This window comes from Andrena cerasifolii, chromosome 12 (genome assembly GCF_050908995.1).
Source record: "Andrena cerasifolii isolate SP2316 chromosome 12, iyAndCera1_principal, whole genome shotgun sequence".
NCBI lineage: Eukaryota > Metazoa > Arthropoda > Insecta > Hymenoptera > Andrenidae > Andrena > Andrena cerasifolii.
Window position 1 is genome coordinate 6,455,961 of NC_135129.1, and position 23,234 is coordinate 6,479,194.

The 23,234-nt window shown below is 41.9% G+C and overlaps 1 protein-coding gene across 2 annotated transcripts in view; it reads left to right on the plus strand.

Moving 5' to 3' along the window:
• The window catches only part of Irsp53 (Insulin receptor substrate 53 kDa), a 202,918-nt gene that overhangs the window by 76,789 nt on the left and 102,895 nt on the right, over positions 1 to 23,234 (plus strand). For both annotated transcript variants that reach the window (XM_076824776.1, XM_076824777.1), the window contains exon 3: positions 493 to 568. In XM_076824776.1, coding sequence (XP_076680891.1) covers positions 493 to 568 — 76 coding nt within the window. The remainder of the gene's footprint in view (positions 1 to 492; positions 569 to 23,234) is intronic.

The window sequence follows — 23,234 nt, forward strand, 5'->3', positions numbered from 1 at the left end:
TGGGATCACGAAATGTGCCTCAGCTCCTTATGCCTGTCTACTCCAGAGGAATGTGACCATTTTCACAAAAAAAAACTTAAATTTTTTTTTATAAAATCAGCCGAGTGATAAAGCTAGTAGTTCTATAAACAAAAAACAGGGTAATTCTACGAGTCGAAATAAAACGAAAATGTGAATTTTTTCCTGTAGGATGTTTCGTTCTCCAGGGAATGGAATTTGGTTGTTGTAACTAAATAAATATTCAAAATTGGGACTATAACAGCCAAATCTACCGCATGAGTGGAAACAAATCTTCAAAATCGATACTATTCTCAAAAACGAATCCTCATATAAACAAATTCATTCTACATTTTTGCTTCATTTTTACACGAAGAATTGCTCCCTCTCTGATTATACCACAAACTAAGTTCCGCTCTATATAAACAAACAATTGATTCGCAACGAATCTGATATCCCGAATTTATCCATCATAATCTTTCTATATGATTACAGAACATTCTGGACAAGTTCAACCCAGGAGCGAGGCAGCTGATCAATGCTGGGAAAGCATATTTGAAGGCTCTTCACGGTGAGTGAATTAAATTGAATCTTTAAGAGGGGCGGAGGGGGGCATGGGGGCAGAAAGATGGAGAAGCTCGCGAGACAAATAGCGACAAACGGACGATCGTGAAGTGCCGAGGAGGAGTTTCGAGGGGTAGGGGGGTTAAAACAAGGAAAGAAAGGACAAACGAGCCTGGAGCGAGCTTTATGCCGTCTCCTGGGTCCTGTTTCAGGATCGAATTGCCAGCTCGTCAGAACTGCACGCTGGAGGGGTGTCAAGCTTCTATTTCATTCTTTCCCTCTTGTTCCTCGCGCGTCTGTCACCGTACACGTTCTTTTTTATTCCCGTCGACCTTTCCAGCTACGATCGATTGGTCCTTTTTTTTTCGTTGGATTCCACGTCGGCCCCTTTCCACAGGATGTGTAAACAGGGTTTATCGAAACGCTTCCTCGCTTGTTCAATGAAGCTCTTAAGCTAGTTTTTCCCCAATGGCGGTGCTTGTAGAACGAAATTATCAGCCCCGTGTGAGTATATTAAATTTATAGGTACTTGGTCTGCTACAAGGCAGATACCTTACATACTTGTTGATCAGCCTTTGAATAGAGGAGGCAGTAATTAATTTAACTACGCTTGTTGGAGCTTCACTGGCAATTAGGTCTCAACCAGGACTTGTATTAAGATCGAGGAACCAGGTTTCCTTGCTTTGATCAATAATGAAGCAGAAATTGCGAAGAAGTTGTGTTCTAAGTTGAGTATGGGGTGTGTTCTTCTTCGTAGATGTGTATTGAGTCGTATCAACTATCAGTGATATGGCTATCTAATAGTTCAGCAGATCAGAGTGTAGGTAATTTGATATTTGCACCGTTTGTGCGTGAAGTTTATATTTAGAAAGTCACGCCGTTCTCCTTCTTTTTACTGTCTTCCTTCGTGCTCATAATGATCGATCATTTTCGTGTGTTAACCTACTGGCCTTGAAACCAATTCTGTATACAGCAGCATGTGTGTCACAGTTGAATTGAACCCGATACTCTCATTATCCTGCATGAGATTAATCCCGAAACAGGTGCACTCCGCACGGAAGTGTAACGGAACATGAAATTGTCGTTCGAGATCAGAGCACGTCTTACTCGTTAATTGAGTTTCATAACAGTATCGCTTTTTTTTCACTCTACTTGTGTCCTTTATTTCGTATTTCAACATGCAATTTCATCCACATTTTCCGAGTGTGGAGTAAACGAAGCTCCCTGATTATTTTATTCCTAAATGATTACTCTTTTCGAAGTTGTTCTCGTAATTTCAGAATTCAGTTCTTCAAATTTCATACCTGAAATTGAATTAATATTTAGTGGGTTCTAGCATTGTGGATGCTAAATTGTTTGTTTTTTCAATGCATATATCGACACACAGTATCGTCTTAAACAGTGTGATATAATACAGTTGACACTTTTATAGAGAAAAGTGGTGCAAGGAACAAGTGCAAGGAATTCACCAAAAAAATCGAGTTCCAATTCAATTTCGAGGTTCTCCTTCGTCACCTCTAATAATCTATTCTCCCATCATCATCAAATACCCCAGTAAACTGTCTAACTCAAAAACAGTATACATTCAGAAGCAAAAACTCACCTCACTCCCATTTATCACTGAAACCACACACACATAAAATCCAAACCAGAGAATAAGTTTCAGGGAAGAAAGGAGACATGCATACCTATAACCAAACCCGAAACTCTGGACACATCATAGAAACAGAAACCACTTATCATCGACTCGTACAAACCGCAGCAGAGTCCCCATCAAGGCAGACATCCCCAAAGATGTTGGTCGCGTTACACGAGAACACGACCCGAGCTTTCACTTCATGGACAGTTTGAGCCGCCTAAAGGGGAAATATTTGGCAACCAGGCGACAGAGGACTCGTTCGGCCATATTACGGGGCACAAAGGGAATGGTTATTGTCTTTTTATTCGACGTTCCCGGGGAGGTGTAGCAGTCGTCTCTAAATCTGCGCGTTTGTTTCGCGTGCTCACTATTATGGCTGATAACGAAACGACGGGGGTAGGAAAATCGTTATGGAGCAGCGCGCACGGACCCTGGCGAATTCGAGCCAGCTGGAAAGCTCTGACTCGTAAGCGGAGCTTAAATCTGGCTTTGTCACGGTGAAAGCGCACACGTGGAATCACGCTCTCGGTGGAGGTGATGCTTGCACCCTGGCTAGGGGATCGACGATCTGACGGGGCTGAGGGAGGGGAACGTCTATAGCGTTCGCCAGCGATTACGCGGGGGTGGCTGGGGCGCGGAGAACGCGAAAGGGTGGGCGCAGAGGAGAGAGCGGAGGATTAGCGAAGGGAGGTGCGTGGAGAAGCGCAGACAGGGTGAAACGTACGGGAGCAGGGATCGTGGAACGGGTTTGGTTTTAGGTAAAGGGAAACAGGTGAAGGTGGGAATGGAAAAATATGTGGGAGGTCAGTGGGAGGAGGTGGGTAGAGAAAGGGGTTCATCACACAGGGAGGAAGAAGGTTCAGATGTTTGGCATAACGTAGATCATGTTATATTTCTAGCAATCTTAATTCGGTATAGGTACAGTTTTAATTAGGGGCATAGGGGGTGTAATTGGAAGGTCGTGGTGGTCTTCCCTTGAATGTATTGACTTTGGAAAAAAATGTACTTGATTGGTTTGATCGATGCGAAGGGTGACATTATCGATGTCACATATATGTGGCGTTGGTCCGTCACGAGGAATTGAGAAATGACAAATTGCTACATGTGACAGTGAAAGTGTCAAAAGGGAACCACATGATGGGTTACTAGCCATTGGTTGCAAGGCTATGAATCACTTCGAATGTGAGACAAAAAGTTCGAATTGCTTCGAGTGTTGTTGGAATTTTAAAAATTGTAGGAAACCTAATGGGTCTTGAAAGTTTTAATGCATCTCTTTTTTCTTGAATAACTGCATGTGTGTTAAGAATATTTCCCATTGCCAACTCGTTATAAACTGAATGAGAAATAAGTGGCAAGCATGAGACTCCTGCAACTTTCGAGTTTGGAATAATTCATAAGATGATTTGATGGGGAATAATGACTCACCCCATTGAAAATTTTCAAGACACTGTTAATTGTTTCTTACTTCAGACTTCTTTCAGTCAAGATATTTTTGAGGCAAAACCACTTTCGTTGTTCACAACTAGCATTTCGAACAAATTCAAACATTTCCCATCTGTTTACAGCAATGGTATCTCTGCAGAATGAAACACAAAGACAGTAGTCACGAAACTGGCTCGTCTAAAAAGACTTCAAGAAGTTAAAGGTTTTTTTTTTTAATTGAAGCTCCTTATTCAAGCAGTTTAAAATGTATAATACATACAAGTAGTACAGAACATTTGCTTATATTGAAGTTTTACAATTTTCCTGCATTCTCCAGATAGAAATTTTTAAATACCTACACCACGAATTATTCTGACTCATTCAATTTAATGATACGACATGCACCAGCGTTTTCGTTCGCTGATATTTTCACGAATGCACATTCATAACAATGGAGTGCCAGCCTTCGTGTTTCTGGGTTCCGCTACTAATCCACGACACTTTCTATCTTTCTTAGCACCTCGCTCGTAAATATCTTTCTTAAACGCTCCCTTTCCTCGTGTATTTACCGTGCAAACACACCTAATAAATTCTCGTTGCACTCGTCATACCTCTGCAAATACACGTTCTGCCATGGAAAACCCCTTCTCCGAAACTTTATATCGCACGATCTACGAGAACGGCTTACGAGGTTCTACCAATTACAGGAAACGCGAGAAACAATATTTTGAGGGTATACGTTTCATACTCCCCAGAATATTCCACTTTTTTCTAAATAAAATACGAAAGAAAAAGATAATAAAATATTCCACTAAAGTCCTCAATTTTCTTATAACACTTTGCGAAAAGGAAACAAAAAAGATTTCTAAATTCCTACAAAGAATAATAAATTATAAATAATAAATAAATAAATAAATACACAGAAATAAGATATACACTACGCAGAAAATTTAGGAATGGAAAATTAGATTACCAAAATAAGTGTACAAAGAATCCTCTGGTATTGTGATAACTTTTTCAAGATTTTTCCCTCGCTTGACTCGCGCCGCAAGCTCGAATATCCTTCTCAACCCCCTACGCAGTTTCCCCAACTTGGCCCTCTGCGTGAAACGTATTGCGAGATTGCGATAAATTATGCAGAATGTGGAGCAGCCACTTCGCAGTTTCCAACCTTGTTTCCCCAGCTCTTAATCGTAATTCCCGAAATTCTTTGGACGCGAGAAAAAAGGGACAAAAAGATAGCGCGAAGGCGTCGGCGCAATAGCCGGGGCTCCTCTCGCAAATCCAATTAAGTCCCTTGAACCGTGACCATCTTTTTTTGTTTCCTCGGTGAGAATTTGATTCGTTCTCTTTTCCCCCCGGCTTGCAGCCGAGGAAGTCATTTGACGTTTCTTGCGACCGACGATGTTCCGATGGAGGGCATTAATTACGGAACATTTTGTCAGGGGTGATTTATGCATGGCTCATTCTCAGCAGAAGAAAGGAGTGTCCGCCTTTTTGCTCTTTGAATGGTACGAGGAAAATCTATTGGCGAATTGAGAGTATGCATTGATTTAAAAAAGGTGATGTTGCATACAAGTTTTTGGAGAAAGCAGGAACTTGCATTATATCTGAATTATTCTATTATTCTAACGTTAGCGTCTTTATTATCGACCACATCTCCTCTATTGATCATTTGCTTCTATTATTCCATAGAAGGTGACACGTGAATTAATATATTGGACGAAGAGGAAGAAAGATATAAATTCAGAATATATTACTCATTAATTTATTCATGTTTTACTGTGTAAACGAGTTTCCTGATAGCTTTAACCCTTGGTGGTGGTCACACGGGGTATATCCCACCCCAGGCAATTTTTGAGTTCAAATGTCGCGCCTTTATGAATTCAAAATGAATTTAGACCTTAAAATAAAAATTAAAAAATTTGGCGAATCTTAACAAAAATCGCATTCTTTAACTACAAATTTCATCGTATAAATATTTACATTTCTAGAAAAATAGTATTGAAGCATGATTCGAAGATTCGAAAATAATAACCCAAAAATGAAGCTGGGTGCAGGGAATCCCACGTGACCGATTTGTGATTATAAGAAGCTGTGACCACGGAGGGTTAATGAATGTAAAGATTATGAGGTTCAGTGTTGAAAGGGTAGACAGATTTGAATATTACATACACACACAAGGTGTTCCAAAATTATAGAACTAGTCAACTCATACAGATTCATCGTGCCAGAAGAAATCCAGAACCCTTAAGAATTTAGTAAACCGTCCAACGAAATCTTGTAAAAGATTTTTTCAAACTTTCTCGGCACCCATGGGCGCCGACTAAGTGGAGGAGGGAGACAGGAGGGGGTGTTCGCCACTGTATCAGCGTAGTGGCAGAGATAGCCCTGTGTAAGGGTCTCTCGCGACGTCCTCTCAAATCCAATTGCGCCCTTTGAATCCTGCATCTCCTCTTTGTCCTCGAGTTTTCGTCCTTACGGAATTAATTCGTTCCGTTCGTTCCTTTACCAGTCGGAAGGAACTTCGTGATAGAGGAGGCCCCTCGATCTTCTCTCCTCCACGCCATTACGTCGCGTTTCTGTGAAATCCAAGGTGGAGCAGTCGACGACAATTTATAACGAGCCGTCGAGCTACTTTGAGGGTCCCGCGCTCCTCGAACCTCTTCGAACTTGGATCATCCGGTGATATGGCCCGCTAAGCCAATCTATACGCAGCGATGTTACTTATTGCGGAACCTTCATCTGCTCGCAGTTGCATCGAGTGGTTTCGCGCACGTGTACGCACAGAAGATTCCCTTAACGAGCTAATTAAAGTCGTCGAAGTGTTGGATCGCTCGTGAATGGACACTTTTCGAAGATGCTCCAGGCTGGTCCTGTTCCAAAAATGATTGGACTCGCAGTTATCTCGACGATGCTGGTTGGTCTTAAGTAAAACGTGATTATTCGTTTTTTTAGCAAAACCTTGTTTGCCTTTTTGGGGTCAAGTTTGAATAACGAAGCTGTGGTGTGAGATTTTGGAAATGCTCATTTAGTTTTCAAGCCCTGTCAACCAGCGAAAGCTCATGAGCAAGTTAGTGTACCTAATAGTTTAGGCATCCTCTCTGTTAGAAGTATGAATATATAATTCACTGACAAGGGAACATCCAGAAATTCAAAAAATTTTGAAACTTTGTGAATATGTAGGGAATTTCCTTCTGATTACAACGCAATTTTTGTTTGCTGCCCAAATTCACTCTAAGGGGGTGTAATTGATCCCTGAAAATCTGGTTATTTTCCAATTTTGTGTTATAACTCGCGAACTGTAAAATAATTGTTTACGAAATGCTAGATCTAATTAAAAGAAGTAACTTTTGTCTCGAAACTTTTTTTCTATCTCATACAGTTCGCGAGTTATAACACAAAATCTGAAAATAGCCGAATTTTCAGCGGTTAATTTCACCCCCTTCGAGTGAATTTGGGCAGCAAACAAAAATTGTGTTGTAATACGGAGGAAATCTCCTACATATTCACAAAGTTTCAGAATTGTTTGAATTTTCGGGTTCGAGATCTTCCCTTGTAAGTGCAGAACTGATAAAGAGAACTTTTAGCGGTGCATTCTAGTATTCGACTGGTTTCAGTAGTATAGTATAATAAATAGAGGATGAAAGGAGTAGAATACACGTAACGGGTCAGGATACTCTGCATGCAAGAAACTACAGTCTCGGATTTTTCCCGAAAACACATTAAACCCTTCTTCCTACTCGCATGGCCATTATCGTAGCGCGAAGGAGCGCCGTTAAAAGTCTAGAACACCGCTGTACAAAAGCGGCATATGCGTCGAATGGCAATTAACGTTTCTAACGACGTACTCGGCCGACTCGCAGCACTTTCACACCCAAAGCGTGCAAGGCTTTTTCCACGGGGAGTGGAGAACCTTGCACTTGAAAGTCCAACGTGGTTTTCAATATTGAACGGGCAAAATTTTCAGGATTTCGAGAAAATAAGAAGCATTATGTATTCAAACTGCCACAGATGCTCAACATTCATGGCACTCGTTACCTGGTGATTTATAGACAACACAGTCTCAGTCGTTTAACCAGGGTTAGATTAGAATTCGGCATGGGATTTAATTCCATCTTTTCTCCTTTCTATTTCAAATCACCATGCGTATTACGCGTAGATGGATTTGATAATTTCCAATTAGATATTTCAAAAGGAAAAGGAATTGTGTTTAGATTTGGGTTAGGTGCATAAACATTATCATTTCTCTCTGCACCGCAGGTGAAACATCAATGCAAAACCAATAGGTACTTTTACTACCTTTCTCGAAATAAAATTCACTGCAAACAATACCTAACATATACCAATAACATAACAAATCTAATCATGAATAATTTCCTGGTCCACCTCTCGCAGATTAACAGACCCAATTATTTTCTGTAACTAATCAGAAACCCCGAAAATTCTACCTCCCAAACCGAGACTCTATTCCCTTCATCATCACTGATCCATATCGCAACTTTCCCTTGCAAGCAAAATAGTAGAGCACCGCGACGAAGAACATACACACCCTTCAAACAGAAGCGTGCTGGACAGCAGTTGTTCCCGGATTGGAAAATTGCGTCGGTTCTACGAGGCCAGCCGCAAGGAGGGTGGAAAACAGAGGGGCAGGTAGATGTCAGGGGCAGATACAACTGTTAACACCGGGAAACACCGACACCGTAATTACTGCGTCCCGTAAAACAGCGAAGCCGTGTCTTCTATCTTGCTCGTCCCTCCTCTCGATTCTCCTTTCCCGTTGCGTCCTTCAACCCCCCTCGCCCTCGTTCGCCGTTCACTTTTGTCCAGCTCGGCCGGTCCCTGGTTTCTGCACGCGTTTCCACTCCCCTCCTCCTCGCCGCGATTTTCCAGCCCGACGTTTTACGCGTTGTACACGTTTTTCCGGGCGAACAACGGCGACCGTGTGTGCACACAGGGGAAAATGTAGGTTGGTAATTTGGGGCGGTGACCGTGCCCGTTGCTTCGGGCTCGCCCGCGAACTAAATGCTTTCGCACTTTGACCGACGGACCGACCACGACGATAAATGGATCCTTTCGTGCTTTTGACGCTTTCGGAAGCCGCTTGCTCCACTGTGGTAATTGAACGACAGTTTCTTTGTTTCTCGTGGCTGTTAGAAGAAGAAGAAGTGGCTGGGAATGGAATATTGGAGAGTAGGTCGTGGAAGAACGAGGGTGGGATGTTTGTTGTTTGATATTGATGGATTAAGACTATTGGTAGTTAATTTTGAGGTGAGTGGGCTGGTGAGTGCTGTAGAAATCCTTGTTTGACGAACGATGTACACTTTAGGGGTGTTTTTCTCAAATTTACTTTTTTGCTATACAGTGGCGGACGAAAGAAAGTTTACATTCTTCAAAATCGCATAACTTTTTTAGAATTGGTCCAAACGACTTGAGGTTTTCTTGAGAAGCTAGAAGGATTAGTTTGCTAAATGACGTGTTTCGTCGTTTTGGAAAAAATGCAATTGGTCGGAATAGGAAAAAAATAGTAAAGGTCGGGTTTTAAACTTTTTTTCGCAGAATGACAGGCTCAGAAAAAAACTTTAAAAACGACCTTTACTACTTTTTCCCCTATTCCGACCAATTGCATTTTTTTCAAACTCACGAAACACGTCATTTAGCAAGCTAATCCTTCTCGCTATACGATTTTAAAGGATGTAAACTTTCTTTCGTCCACCACTGTACTTGTATATTTTTTAGTTTTTCTATCTTTGTATCTGGTATATGTGTCTCGTGTGAGGAGGCCCTAATGCTTTAATTAGCAGTTAAAGTTGTGTAAAAGGGAGCAGGGGTGAGTTATAAATGCTAACTCAGATGTGCGGGATTCAACAGGTTTGAGATTCCAGTGAAGATTTCATAAAAACGTACATAGGGTGATTTGGAAATATGTATATCGCTTAAAAGCACATTCTACTCCCAACTCACTCATGTATACACCCCAACTTCCACTTTGCAACTAAACAGAACACGTTCCTACATTGTGAATACTTCTAAATCCCCCTTACATAAAACTACACCCCACATTGTGCCACAAAACCTGGTCCACTTCCGCCCTTGTTCCTCCATCGCACCCTGCTCCTGTCCCACTTCTCTCAAAAGTAACTCCGCGATCACAATAGCAAGCAGCCTCCTGCTAATTCACATCTTACAACAAATCAGTCTCCCTGTATCCGTGATTAAACCAACCACGCAGTACGAAACCATTCGCTTAGCACTCCCTCTCAATATTCGTTCCCCATTCGCAGCGTGTCAGTGACACCCAATCCTCCGACGCCCCGTCACGGTGGACACAGAAAGGTCCACGCGAGAGTTAGCCGCGCGTCCTCGTTTGTTGTTTCCACGAGCCCCGGCGGATCGCATTTCGACACTCGCCGATATTTCCCTATAGTCGAGTGGAAATCGATCGCGGAGGGCTCGCGTGGCGACCGAGGGGCGCGGGATCGAGCGTGGAGGACGGTAAACGGGTTCGATTGGAATTGCAGCACCAGGTGGAACGCGGGAGGGTCGGGCCAAAGGCAGCGGAACGAGAAAATTGAGCGTTTTACCTGTGCGGATTCCATAATTAAAATCAGTCGGTACGCCCGTCATTGTCCCCGACGGTGGACGTCCACTTTGCCCCTGTCCGCGGACACTCGGCGTCCCGTGGCTCGCGTACCGCACGCGTTTTACGCAATTTGACGAGAAAACTTTTCAAATTACATTCTACGGCTGCCATACCCCCCCCCAGCCTCCTCCAACCGACATCAACTTTTTTCTTCGTCCTCCTTTGCCGTCGCTGCCCGTTGTTCTTCCCCGGTCTTCCTCTGTGTTTCTCACTTTGCTGGCAACGGGATTTATCTGGGAACCTGCTCGCTTATGATAAATCTCCGCTGTTTCGCGGCAAGAGTGTGTAATAAGGGAGGATCCCACAGACAGGAAGGTAGATAAGTGTTTCTGAGAGTTCTTTCTGCTTGGGGATTCCGCTTACTTCGGTGGCAGAGATGGGTAAATATTTATTTAAATAAAAATTTCAGTTCGAATAAAAGATACAAATTTTATTCGTTACTCTTTACTTTAAAGTATTATTATTATTATTATTATTAAAGCCGAGATAAGCAAAAAATTATTTTAAATAAGAATTTATGTACGAAATGTTTATTTAAAATAATTTTTTACCTATCTCTGCTTTAAAGATAACCCGAGTTATCTTTATGCGACAACGGATGAACGTAAAGTATCTTTTATTCGACCACGGATAAAGATAAAGTTTCTTTCTTATTCGATACGTTTTTTAATACTTTTTTATTTAGATAATGCTCAACTCTGTTAGTTGGACGGTAAGAGGATGGGAGGGTTGAATCGATTACGGGAGATAGGGCGGTTTATTTATTGATAATCGCGTATGGAGGTATCTCGTTTCGAACTGTGGCGGTGGCCCGATTTCAAGATGAGCGAATGTTCATTTCCGGGGAAGCGTGGATTGTCTCGCGTCTATTGTTGTGCGCTGTATGTCCGCTAGTTTTAGTAAGGGATGCTTTCAACAGGATCTTTTGTTTAGGTGTCTTTCTTTCCTTCGTTTTTCGTTTTTTGGATGCGCTTCTATTCTCGTCTCTATGGATGCAGGAACGCATCTTCTATTCTTGTGGCACTTTTATGTTACTGAAATGAGAAGCAAGAGTCTGGGGATTTGTTCTAGTCGTTCTTTTGCGAACAGGTTTCGTGGTGATGGAGGTTTGTAAGTTATTACGTTTTCAAGTTGGAATTCTTTTATGTCAGATTTAATAAAAAATTTCGGATAATTGCCAAACAGGTAAACGCATAGATGAAGGTTAAAATTTCATTCATTTCTTAGTAGAAGAGCTACTTTTGTAACTGTAAGGTATTCTTTTTGGTGACTCGGCCAAGTGATGTGGAAATCATTTTAATAACAAGTGTCCTGCAAATTATTTGATAATTAATACACATACAGTGGTAATTTAAAATGAGTTTAAACACTTTGCATAACGCTTTCTACAATATTTAATTTATTTTTCCAGTGTAAATAATACCATATCTTTATAAATTTACATTTTAAGTCACAAAATGAATTGTTTAAACTAGAAGACGTTGTTGTTCCATAGAAATTAGCGAATCCCGTTTTTAAGTACAAAATCTGAGGACTGCTGGAAAGTCACATGTACTGGGATAATATTATTCTAAACATATTGGACGTAATGTGATTCTTCTAACGGCATTGAATTACATCTATGCACTTTCGGAAATGAATATTTAATTGATACTACATTTCATTGTAATAATATGTGAATTTATTGTGGAGGTAAAGGGCAAATGTAAATGCAGAGAAGGCTCGTCTTCCAATTTTGCCAGTGACTGCCAGGGATTCCTTGTAACATGCAAATGTGGTGGAAATGGAAATTTGGATTCGGAATATGTGGTAGACCAAAGTTGAACGTGACGCGCATTTGGAGAAAATGTTCAATATAATATTACAAGCGAGTCGAAAATTAGATGGCTATGAGGTATGTAATACTAAATTTCGTGGAATAATAACGAAATACAAATCTAATTTCACATTGCCAACTTCCTGACAAAATGTTCTTAGACTTTAAATTTCTAGACGTATCATAAAAAAGTGCTCTGGATTAAAAATTCATTATTTCCACTGTTTTCAATCTTACCTGCATTTACTATGCACAAAACGAGACCATTGAATTGTAATAACACTCAACTTCAAACATCTTTCGATGAGCAAAAAAATGTATGGTACATATTTCATGTTTTCACATATCACGCATCAAGAAACAAGAAAAAAATTTCTAATGGCAAATGAGCTTTTTCCGCCGCCAGAAAAATTAAATCCACATCGATATTCCTGATAAAGTCATCCATCGTTGCTAGAGTATCAGAAAGGTATCACAGATAGATAAAGGGTATCCAGAAGTGGGAGAAGCTGCGCGATGAAATTCTGGTGTTTAACAAACGTTTTGAACGCTGATGATAGAGCCCACGTAGCTCTCATGGACTTAATTAGAAACGTTGCTAGAGCGGGATACTCTGATTACTCTGAATTGATCGATCTATGGGCGTGTGTGGAATCAGCTTCCGTAATGGTTCCATTAGCACACCCGGTATGCACGATGGATAACGTGTGTGGATACGAATATGTAAGGTATTCGCGATTAACCGAAATTGAAGCAGATTCCTGGACCCTTGCCCTGGATTGAGTACCCCGCTGTATTTTGCATAAAAATTTCATTCGCGGCCCTCATTTCTGTTCACCAAAAATGCACTTTTCTCTCGCGAGACCAGAAAGATATGCGATAGAATTAGGTAGACAGATTTAAAAAGGGACAGTCTTTTGCAAGGAGGTAAACTTGATATTCTTTCTATTTGGTGTTTGATTACATTTATTGCGATATCTATTAGAATTTCCGAAGAATAATTTCACTTTGATTAGATGCAATACTAAGCATGGAGTTTCGTAGAAATGGCACGGGATGCACGTAGCACTGAGAACTATAACTTCTCTGTCGAAGTTTGATAAATTAACTCTGTTGCCCTCCTCTTCCATCGTAACTGCGAATCAACACACTTTAGATTTGCAGCAATAATTAAAATTCTCTGTAGCGTGCAAGAACTCTGTTTGCTACTGCTTGCAACTCGTGTTAAGGGTTTCTCAATATTCCAGTAAGATTCTTGAAGAAATATGGAACAAAAACTTTCGTTCTGGATGATGGAAATACATTTATACACAATCTTAAAATCGGTGAGAGAAAAAGTTTTTTAATTACACTGAAACTAGCCTAGCTCTAAATTAGATACTAGATAAAAGTTTGATGAAGGTGTATTCGATGTATCATTAGAATTGAGTGGTGAAAATTGTGTAGGTCAAGTTCTTCATTCGCTCCGTCATTTGTGCTTAATTAGCATAATCTCGCGAAAGGGTTGAATTTTTAATTTATGGGTACCCAATTACTTCATTTAACGCTAGTTAAGTTTCAGTAACGAATAGTAAGAAATATAACAGAGAAAGGTTAGCAGGATAGTATATTCGGTGAGAGATAGCATGTCAACCTGTTGCTCCACTTCCTCTAGCAAAATGAAAATAGTTTTCTTACTTACAACGTGTTCAACTTTATAATTGCTGCATAATTCGCATTAGAATTTCCCTAGGAGGAGTTAAAACATTCCACATCCTCTGGATTATTAAGGAGTTTCTAATAATTCGATCATTTAAACAAAAACTCGTGGGAACTGAAAGGGCTTTTACACGAAGCTCCATTTCAATTTCGGGATTGTGAAAACCGAAGTTTAACTTCGTAACAGGATTGAGTGAATTATTGATGCCCTTATTTCGCTAGGTGGATTTACTTTTTCGCTTAGAATAATAAACTCGACAAGGTAAATGCAATTAAATTAAATTTCCTTCTGGTAACGAGCCATCATTCTGCGTCACTTTTCATTCGTAAAAGAGAGGGAAATATTGACCATTATCATTTGGAGAAGTATTTGCTCAGAGCTTGTAGAAACATCGAGAATGAAATTATAAACCAGAGAGTTGCAGTAGGGAAATAAAAGAGTTATTTCCAATCAGAAATTTTGAAACAATATGTGAAATTATTTGCTCGCGTTTCAAAGGAATTCTGTAGATTATGTTTAATACCATTTAGCGTTTAATATCTCTGCAAAAGAATCCTTTTTAAAAGAATTTATTACAAGTGTCCCGTTTGTACGATTTTCTTTCAAGAGGGAATGAAAGTGCCGCAACTCGCTCATCATTCGCATCGACTCGAATTGTACAATTGGATTTAATTTCAGAACAAAAAAGCAACAGTTTTGAACGACATCCAATTTCCATTTCAGCCCCGTTGAATCCTTCTTCCCCTCTCCACGAGAATGAAACGAGCAGTGCAGGCTGTCTCGAGGCTGTTCGAATCTTTGTAGTACCTAAGCGACGGATTTCCCAGAAACACTTTTATCCTTTTTCGAGGCCATCGAAGGACTGAATTTTCTCCGATTTCCTCGTGACATTTCCCCCTGAAAAAAAGGAACGACCCAGCGTCGGCTAACGCTTTCGACGAAGTATTTATCCGAATGGGGAGGATGAGCGTGCGAGGGTGAAATGTAAAAGCAATCAGTCGCTTTAAAAGATTCAGGAGCGTCCAAAGGGATGCCAAGATGCGCCATTATAGATTCTATTATGCTCGGTTTTGAAGAGAGTTAAAGAGCCTAAATAATTCTGCCCTTCCGATCGCGCAGGTGGGGAAAATGTTTAGTACCCTCTTCCATTAACCGTTCCTTTACTCCCTTTTCGGTCAGAGTTAGATTTCCTTCTCTGACGGTTCGATTTTTAAAGCCCCATCCACGCGGAGGTTCCTTTCTTTTGACAGATCTTTAAAACGCTTTATTCACTTGTCTCGCGGTTAAAGTAAACCAGCATTCCTAGTTAAATTTGTTATAAAGTCAGTGGGTTTCGTACGAAGAAATTCGCGGCTCGAGTGGCCGGCGGCTCGCTAAAAGAATAATTTTGGTTCGTTTAACAGCGAGGACCTCCTTTCTGTCCCTTTCATGGGGCAATACTCAACGCTTATCCGTTATACTCGTTGGAGTGTTTGTCCGTGGTCTGAGGGAATCGAATGCATAGGGGCGGAAACACGAGGCGGAGGCACGTTTCCACAAAAGCTTCGAGAGTAACCAATAAGTAGAGATTTAATTATTTTCGGTCGGTGAACACTTCGAAGTGGCCTTTTTCATCGCGAGGAGAGGAGAAAGATTCGTACGATATCAGGGTTTCATCTGCAGGAGCGATGAAAGAGCTCGGAGCTCTCGATTCCGTTCGATGGCTCCCTTTTGACACAAAGCCTTATTTTAGCTGGATACGTATTATTTCGTACTGGACAATATTGTATTGTGGCTGGGAATTAGCCGGCCCCTTTTCATCGTGGCTCAAATTACGTGGAATAATTAAATCTGTCTGTAGTCACTCGAGAAATTCTAACGTGATTGCGAATCTTCTTCTGAATATCTTTTTTCTTGGAGGACTTTTTTCTCGTTAGTATTTTCATTTGTTACATGTCTACAATACCTCTGTTCCTTCTGACGACACGACAGAATATCTCTACCAAGAAATCATGGTTGTGAGCCAACAAGTGATAGGACATGTAACACTACCATTTCATATTTTAATGTTTCACAGTACTACACATATTAACAGAAAAATCATCTCCAGTACCTCATAGAAAATAAAATTGAATTCCTCCAAATTCTACTAATTCAACGCCTCAAAATTAAACACCGTACCTGAAACGAATCTTCTAAATCCTCCAATTCTGATTTCTCCCTCCTCGCCCCGATAAATTTGCACATCGATCGACTAAGATGTGCAAAAGGATTCCATTACTCTCGTCCACTCTTGGCACCTCTTTTTCGCGTGGAAGCGTCCAATTACCCGAATGATTTTAACTCGTCATCCCCTCCCCCCCCCCCGCGAAATTGGTTCCCTTGCGGAATTGGCACCGCTGAACGAACGCCATGCCGCTTTCCGATTCGGATTACAGAAGAGGAGAAGAAAGAAAACCCTATTTTCATTTGCGCCAGCCTCTGTCGGCGTAGATCGATTTCGTTCGCGTCTATTTGCGGTACGTCGACCAGCAACGGCTGTTAATTGATACATCGAGGACACGGCTCGTTTAATTGAACCAAAGGAGCGGCGCGAAACGCCTGGCGAATTAACATTTAATTACGAGGATTCCAGCATTTCGCCACTATTTCCCTTGAAGCTTGTGCTACCTGGCCGATGAAAAAGGCGTGGCGCTTAATTAGATGGTAATCAGTTATTCATTCAGACATTGGCGTGCAATTAATACGAACAGTTGGACAGGTTTCTGGATCCACTCCTCTCTTCATTGTGCTTCCTTCGCGATGTTTGTCTGTTTATGGAAATCCATGCGTTAGCTTGGGACTGAATTATAATTGAAGAACAGCGCGGACTATCCCTCTCCTTCGGACGTTGCTTTGATAGAAAATAAGTTTAAAAAATTCCTTCCTTAGAAAAGGAAGATTATGTGTTACGGAGCTTTCAATAAGATTCGAGAATAATAAAATGTAAAGGATTTGCGTGACAGAGTTTGTTAAAAGAATCATCTTTAATATTTTACTTGATTGAATAGTTTTACTTGAAACTCACACAGCGCTAGAATTCAAATGCCGAGCCTTTTAACTATCAGTAGTATTTAATTACAATTAAGATTCGTTTCCCAAGGAATCGGGGCTTCCTAAAGTTCACGAAGGTAGGCATTGTAGACAAGCAGATCTATTGGGATTAATTCGAGTTTGTTGGACATTTTAGCTTGCTGTTCTCATCCACATTATTCTGATTTATCAAAAGCTCGCGGAACAAGGTTCCTCGCGACAATAGCTCGCTCGAACGGCGCGCAAAGTGGCGAAAAGATCCTTTGTCCGTTCATCCCGTTCAACGATTTCTTTTACCGCGTGTTTGTTAAACGCGACAGCTCTTTTTAGGAACGCTTTACGTCGTTCTCCTTTCAACCGGGGTCACGAGTGCTCCGCTTTGCATTATGATAAAGCGACGGACGGTATCCCCGGCCCTTTGTTCCCTCAATGCTATGAAAATTTGTTTAACTCGAGTAATTGTTGTTGTTCTCTCGTCTCGTCAACGCGCCACTCTTATTAAATCTGTTCTGCCGTCGCGATGCCCTTTGTCACGTACAGCTAAATGACGTTAAGTAAATTGAACGTTACGAAGGGTCGTTTAGTTGACTGTGATTCGACATTCGCGCAAACATCCATTTGTGCTCCGATTACATTCAAGAGACTCGTCGCACAACTGAGTTCCCTGGAAGAAATTTATTTACCGATTTTACGGTTCCATCTTTCAGCAATTTTCTTTTTCAAGAATTTTGTCTTGCGAGGCTTCGCCTTCGAGAAATTCGATTTCCAATATCCAGCAAGTATTTCAGGTAATCAACTGGATTCATCGTTGATTATAACTGATTATTCTTAATTTCTTTTATTTCTTCAAATACTACCTATTCTGTTTTATAGTCAACAATCTAATAGTAAAACTGTGACGAATTTATTCGATAATACATTCTGTTATCTATCACCAAAGAACATCGAAACTTAATATTTATACAGCTTTAATTTTGCTCACGAACCGAAGTGCTACAAACAATAATGTACTCTATCTAGTCCTCACATAATTTATCAAGTACCACAAGTACTCAAAGTGAAGAATACTGTCTACGAAGATATGGAATATTAACTTATGTTTCACAGTCTTCCTTACATCCTCAATTTTATTTTAGAATTATGAAAATCCTTTTGCTTGATATTATCCACCGTGGCTGGTTACGAAGAAGCTTTTAACTTGTCAGGTACTAAAGCATCTTTGTCGTAAAATGCAGTCTCTTCGTTTGACATGTCTGGAATGGCACGAGATTAATCTTGGGATACTTTTGTAGAGATCAAAACTGTATCATCAAAAAATTAATAAAGCAACCATAATAGTACCATGAGCAGCCATCAAACTTTTACGTCAATCATTAAGATCAAACTTGAATTGTGCATTTTTAATCGTCTAGCATTAATATATTAGTAATCAATAATATTCGTCATTCGACTGTAAGATATCTTTGGTACTCTATCACTGCTCCTCGAACATTGCTCAGTGACAAGGGTGGTTTTGCCCTGCCACTCCCTTAAACAAACTCCTTTTAAACCAATTTGTTGCTCGAACGATATTAATGGTTCGAAACAATACCCACTTCGCTTTCAGTCGAGACGGAATAATCCTTAAATATTATCCTTGACGGTTTCGAGACCTCAGCCGGTTTCTCCACCCCGTCCCCTCGCTGCTACGCGAATTTATCGGTCCTTTTTCCCTTCTTTTTCACTACGCCAGACCCTTAAGCGATTAAGCAACGCTCGGTAGAGGAGCCGAGTGGTTTAACGTCGAATATCGTCGGGAATTTGACGGGAAAACGATTTTGATTCTTCGTCCTCTTAGCGAATTTAAAGCGACTTTCAATGCCAGCCGACTTCACAGGCAGCCTCTCCTCGCAGACACGATTATGCGAGCCGATAAATTCGCCGCAGCAAGTTCACAGGCGTATAAATTAAAGGTGGGTGCGATTTCACAGACAGTTCTTAATATCCTCGTGCAGAGCGACTTTAATCTACTAGGAAATCTCGGTGACATTTATCGAGGTTTTCCAACGTGTTCGCGTTAATTTCTTTTAATTAAGGAGCCCAATTTCTTGACATAGTTTGATATAAATTTACTGAATCAAATTATTTTAGTATCTGGATAGGGTAAATTTGAAGGGCATGGATTTAAAAACGAGCTTTATTAAATCGCACAGAAAGTGCAATGTAAAACTGGAATGTATAAATAAATAAAAATTAAAAGATAGAAGATTTTAATGCAACGTGCATGAAAGTAGTGTCAAGAGCGAGGTTTGGTGTAAAAACGCTGACGAAAATACTAGTCTCGTATAATTACATTAGATCACTGTAAATCTCTGATGTTTTCACGAGTTTTAGAGCCTGCAAGTAGCTTTTAGCTGGTTTTTCTGTGAAGTGTACTTGCTCTTTTATTCCACAGGAGTATGTTCCACACTTTCCTCCATGAACAGACACTGTAGCTTAGCTAAAAATGGAAGTGAGTATATACTTCACATTAAAAACACTTAAGAGTAAAATGTACAAGCCGAGGAACTTAGCATATTTACCTCGAGTAGCTTTCAAACTACACTCAGCGCTCAAATGTTTTAGGTAAATTTTCTGTTTCGAGAGAGACGTACCGCGGAGTCCTCGAAACTTAACGCTATTCAGCATGGAGGAGTTTCTTTTCTTGCAATATGATGTCATTCAGTGTCCTTATTTGAAAATTGATCATCATGTTGATACAAAATGGCAAAGATTTGTATTTAAATCGTTGTATTTTAATCATATTTGGATACTTTAAATGAATTTCAGGTAATCAATACAAATCTGTCAATGAATTTTGTGAGAGACTCATCAAACTTTCATTCCAATCACGAATAATACCATGCCAACAAAAACCCACAGTCTCGTCAAAAAGAAAAGGAACGAATAACCTTGACAATCCCAAAAAGAACTGCGCGTCGATTTCAGCATTCCCTCCCTTTGAAACGACCCAGCCAATTTTTCCTACCATCAAAAGCAGCAGGAACATTCCGTACAGTCTCTGTGAAGCGACACCCTGCCCATCCGTGGACCAGAGCTGCAAAACAGAGCTAACTCTTCTCACACGTGCGCCCTAGGCCAGCAAATACAGAATTTCACCACTCCACGTCGTCACCATGGTTCACAGACTCCTTTGACTCGGAACATCCCCAAAAAATTCAAGCGCGCCTCGATCCCACCCGAGCATCCATATCTCCCTGTACAGGAAGCCCTCTTCCACCCGCTTGCGCCAAGGGGTGGCCCGTAATTCGTCGAACCGATTAAACTGATTTGTCGATGGCGATTGCCTTCGAAAGACGCGACGGAACATCCGCCGTCGAGCCGCAAAAGGAACAAATTGCGCGAACACCCGCCGCCCTCTCCAAGCAAAAAGACGACGGCCTCGGCGAGGGGTATAACGAAATTAAAAGCGTCTGCTGTCGCAGCTACGAGGGCGAGGGCTGCCCGGGGGCCAGCAGCGAAGCCTGACGGTCGGCTGAGTGAAAATAATAGAATAGTACACCGACAGCCCGGCATTGTCCAGAATAAAGTTTACGTTCCGTCCTCCCCGTCGCCCTCACGCGACACTCACCCCCATCCCCCTCCTCCCTGCGGCGTGTCAGCCCTTCGAAACCGGGCACGCCGGCCCTCCGACGACTCCCGAACCTCTGTCTCATATTTTCATTTTCCCCGCGATGTTTCCGCCCCCGCTAACCCCCCGCAACCCCGCGCCGCCGGCCGCGGAAGGCTCCAGCCACCCTTAGTAGTCGCGCGAGCCCGCGGAGCCCCGACGGGAATGCTGTTCCGCGGGAATAATAAAGGAATGGAATGACCTTAAAGCAGATGAGAGGGAAGAAGCCAGACGGAACATTCCACGGCGAACCGACCAGACCCCGTCACCACGTCCGACTCCAACGAGCACGCGTTTTTCTCCGCCGCACGGAATCCCGATGCTCCTGTTTCTCCCGCGGAAACGCCGCGCTATTGGATTTTCCGCGTTGAATTATGAGACGCCGCGGGTCGCCTCCTCGAAGTCGTTGCGGCGACGCGAGAATTCCACGCGTTTCCCTGCCCCTCTCGCCGCGGGGAAGGCACGCCGCTCTAGAGGGCGACGTACACCTTCCAGCAGAAATCAGCTTGTACTGCAGGCCGCTGCAGTTTGTGTTCAAATTTCACGGTTCGCTTGGCTGCGAATTCTGTGAGCAAAGCTGGCAAACTTTGGGGTGGAGATATCTTTTCCGTTCTATTCCGGGGAAGTATACACGCGTTGGATAAAGCACGCGGAAGTTCTTCAAGGATTCTCAGCTGCCAAACTGTAGGAGGGCTGGAAAGAGCTGGGACAGAAGGGAATATAGGGGGAAAGTTCTCAGATCATTCAGTTCTACTCTTCAGAAGTATAAAAGCTTTAATCCTCATCTGTCCCTCGTGTCAATTTAACAGTTTTCCCGTGACAAGTTATACTGTTCTGTTATTTGTGATTCTTGCAAACAACCTAAGTCCTGCGCATCGTTTTATTTTATGCGAAAGTTGTGAAGAATCTAAGATGTAAATGTTTACCTTGTCATTTCATCGATCTTTTACCACTGTGCCAATTTGACGCCGAAGGGTTGAGGGTTAACCATTATCGTCACCGTGGAATGTGTTTGCTGTTCAGCTACTTGGTCGTATATTATTATGTTCCACTCTAAACCGGCGTCGAAGCTGGTCCCGCCGTGGTGCGAATAAAGTATTAACAAGCTCAGAACGCGGAACGATCAGCGAACACATCCCGAGCTCGTTACTGGCATTGAGGAGGGAGAGAAAAAGGAAGAAGGAAGGAAAGTTCGGGATGATTCATCGGAATTGTGCGACAGCCTGCGAATGTAACGATATTACCGCGTGCTCCACAATTGCGGTATTGTCGGGCTCTCGGGGTCCAATGAGTATACGCGCGCAAATAATGGGGGACAAGCGTTCGTCTGGCGGCGGGGTGTATGCACGGGGGCCTATAGAAACGAGACGAGGGTGGAGAGGTACGATTTCGTCGTATATCTTCAACGCTAGACACCCGACACCGCGACGGAAGGTCAGGGGGCGCAAAGTGATTCGAAATGGCGAAAGAATGGCAGACATTTCGGGGCTCCGATACGCGTGATACTAATGGCGTCGGACGAGGCTTTTTTCCTAGGGTTTTAGTGGCTCTGTGCGAGGGGAGGCTTTGCATGAATCGCGGCCAAGGAGTTGATTCATACTGGATGGCTCTGGCTAAATGAACGATTACTTTCTCATTTTGGTTTACTGATAGGATTGTTGGAAAATATGGGAAATCTGCTTCTCTCTGGGATAGAATAGGCGTAATTAGAAAATTAATTAAGTTTTGCGATATTTATAAGCGATATCGTTGTACTTGACGAAGTTACTGTGTTGAAGTAGATTTTTCCTGAATCTATTGTTTCTGTTGGAAGCTGAGCGGTGTTGAGGTTTGCTTGTAGGTTGGTGTGAGTGTTTTTAAACTTTAAAATGGTAGATCTTATTACGAATGTGTGCACTACTTGTTGTAGGAAATTTCAGGATTTTTGAATTGCATCAGGGTAATAGAAGAATTTATTGAATATTGAATTCGATACAAATTTGCATTCCTTTACATATTTGAAAATTAGGAATTCATAAGAACAGAATTCGAAGAGGTTTTGGTCTTCGCAGCTTAATAAAATTGAACGATGAAGCTTACGAGTCGTTAAAGCAAGCTTCGGGCTTCATCGGGAGAGCGACATTTTACATGCGCTGACCTGGTGTCGCCCAAGAAGATTGAAATAATAGTAATATCGATTTCCAATTCAATCGAACGTGCCCTCATTGAAATTCGGAATGGACCAGGAAATTGGTTGGATTGGACGCTAGAAACTTACTGATTCACACGGAGGATCCGTAGAACACCACTTTTTTTATTGGACGACGCATCTACTGCCGATTCAATTTGGAAGAGCATCGAACAGAAAATGCCAATTTCTTATGCAATTGGTCACCTCCGTTTTCCACAGAAACACAACGCGTGACCGTGCTTCTGATGGGATTACGCGGCTCGTCGGGGACTAATTTCCTCCGTGTTCATCCTGCAAGCTCGCGCGAAACGGAAAGCGATTATTTATTTCCTCGGATGGTTCGCTCGTCGGAACAGAGCGCGCGGCAGAAACCTACCCCCGCAACACACGATCCACGTGACTAATACGTTCAGACAAAGTAGATCTCGGTTAAGATAGAACGAGATAAGGCTGCATTGAAATGCCAGAAGTAGTCGGAGCCGGACGTTGAACGAACTGGTTTCCCGTAAACGATATATCATCTTGCATTCGTTGGATGAAGTTGCCACGAGAACGTCGAGTAGGCGAATAAGAATCAGAGAGGG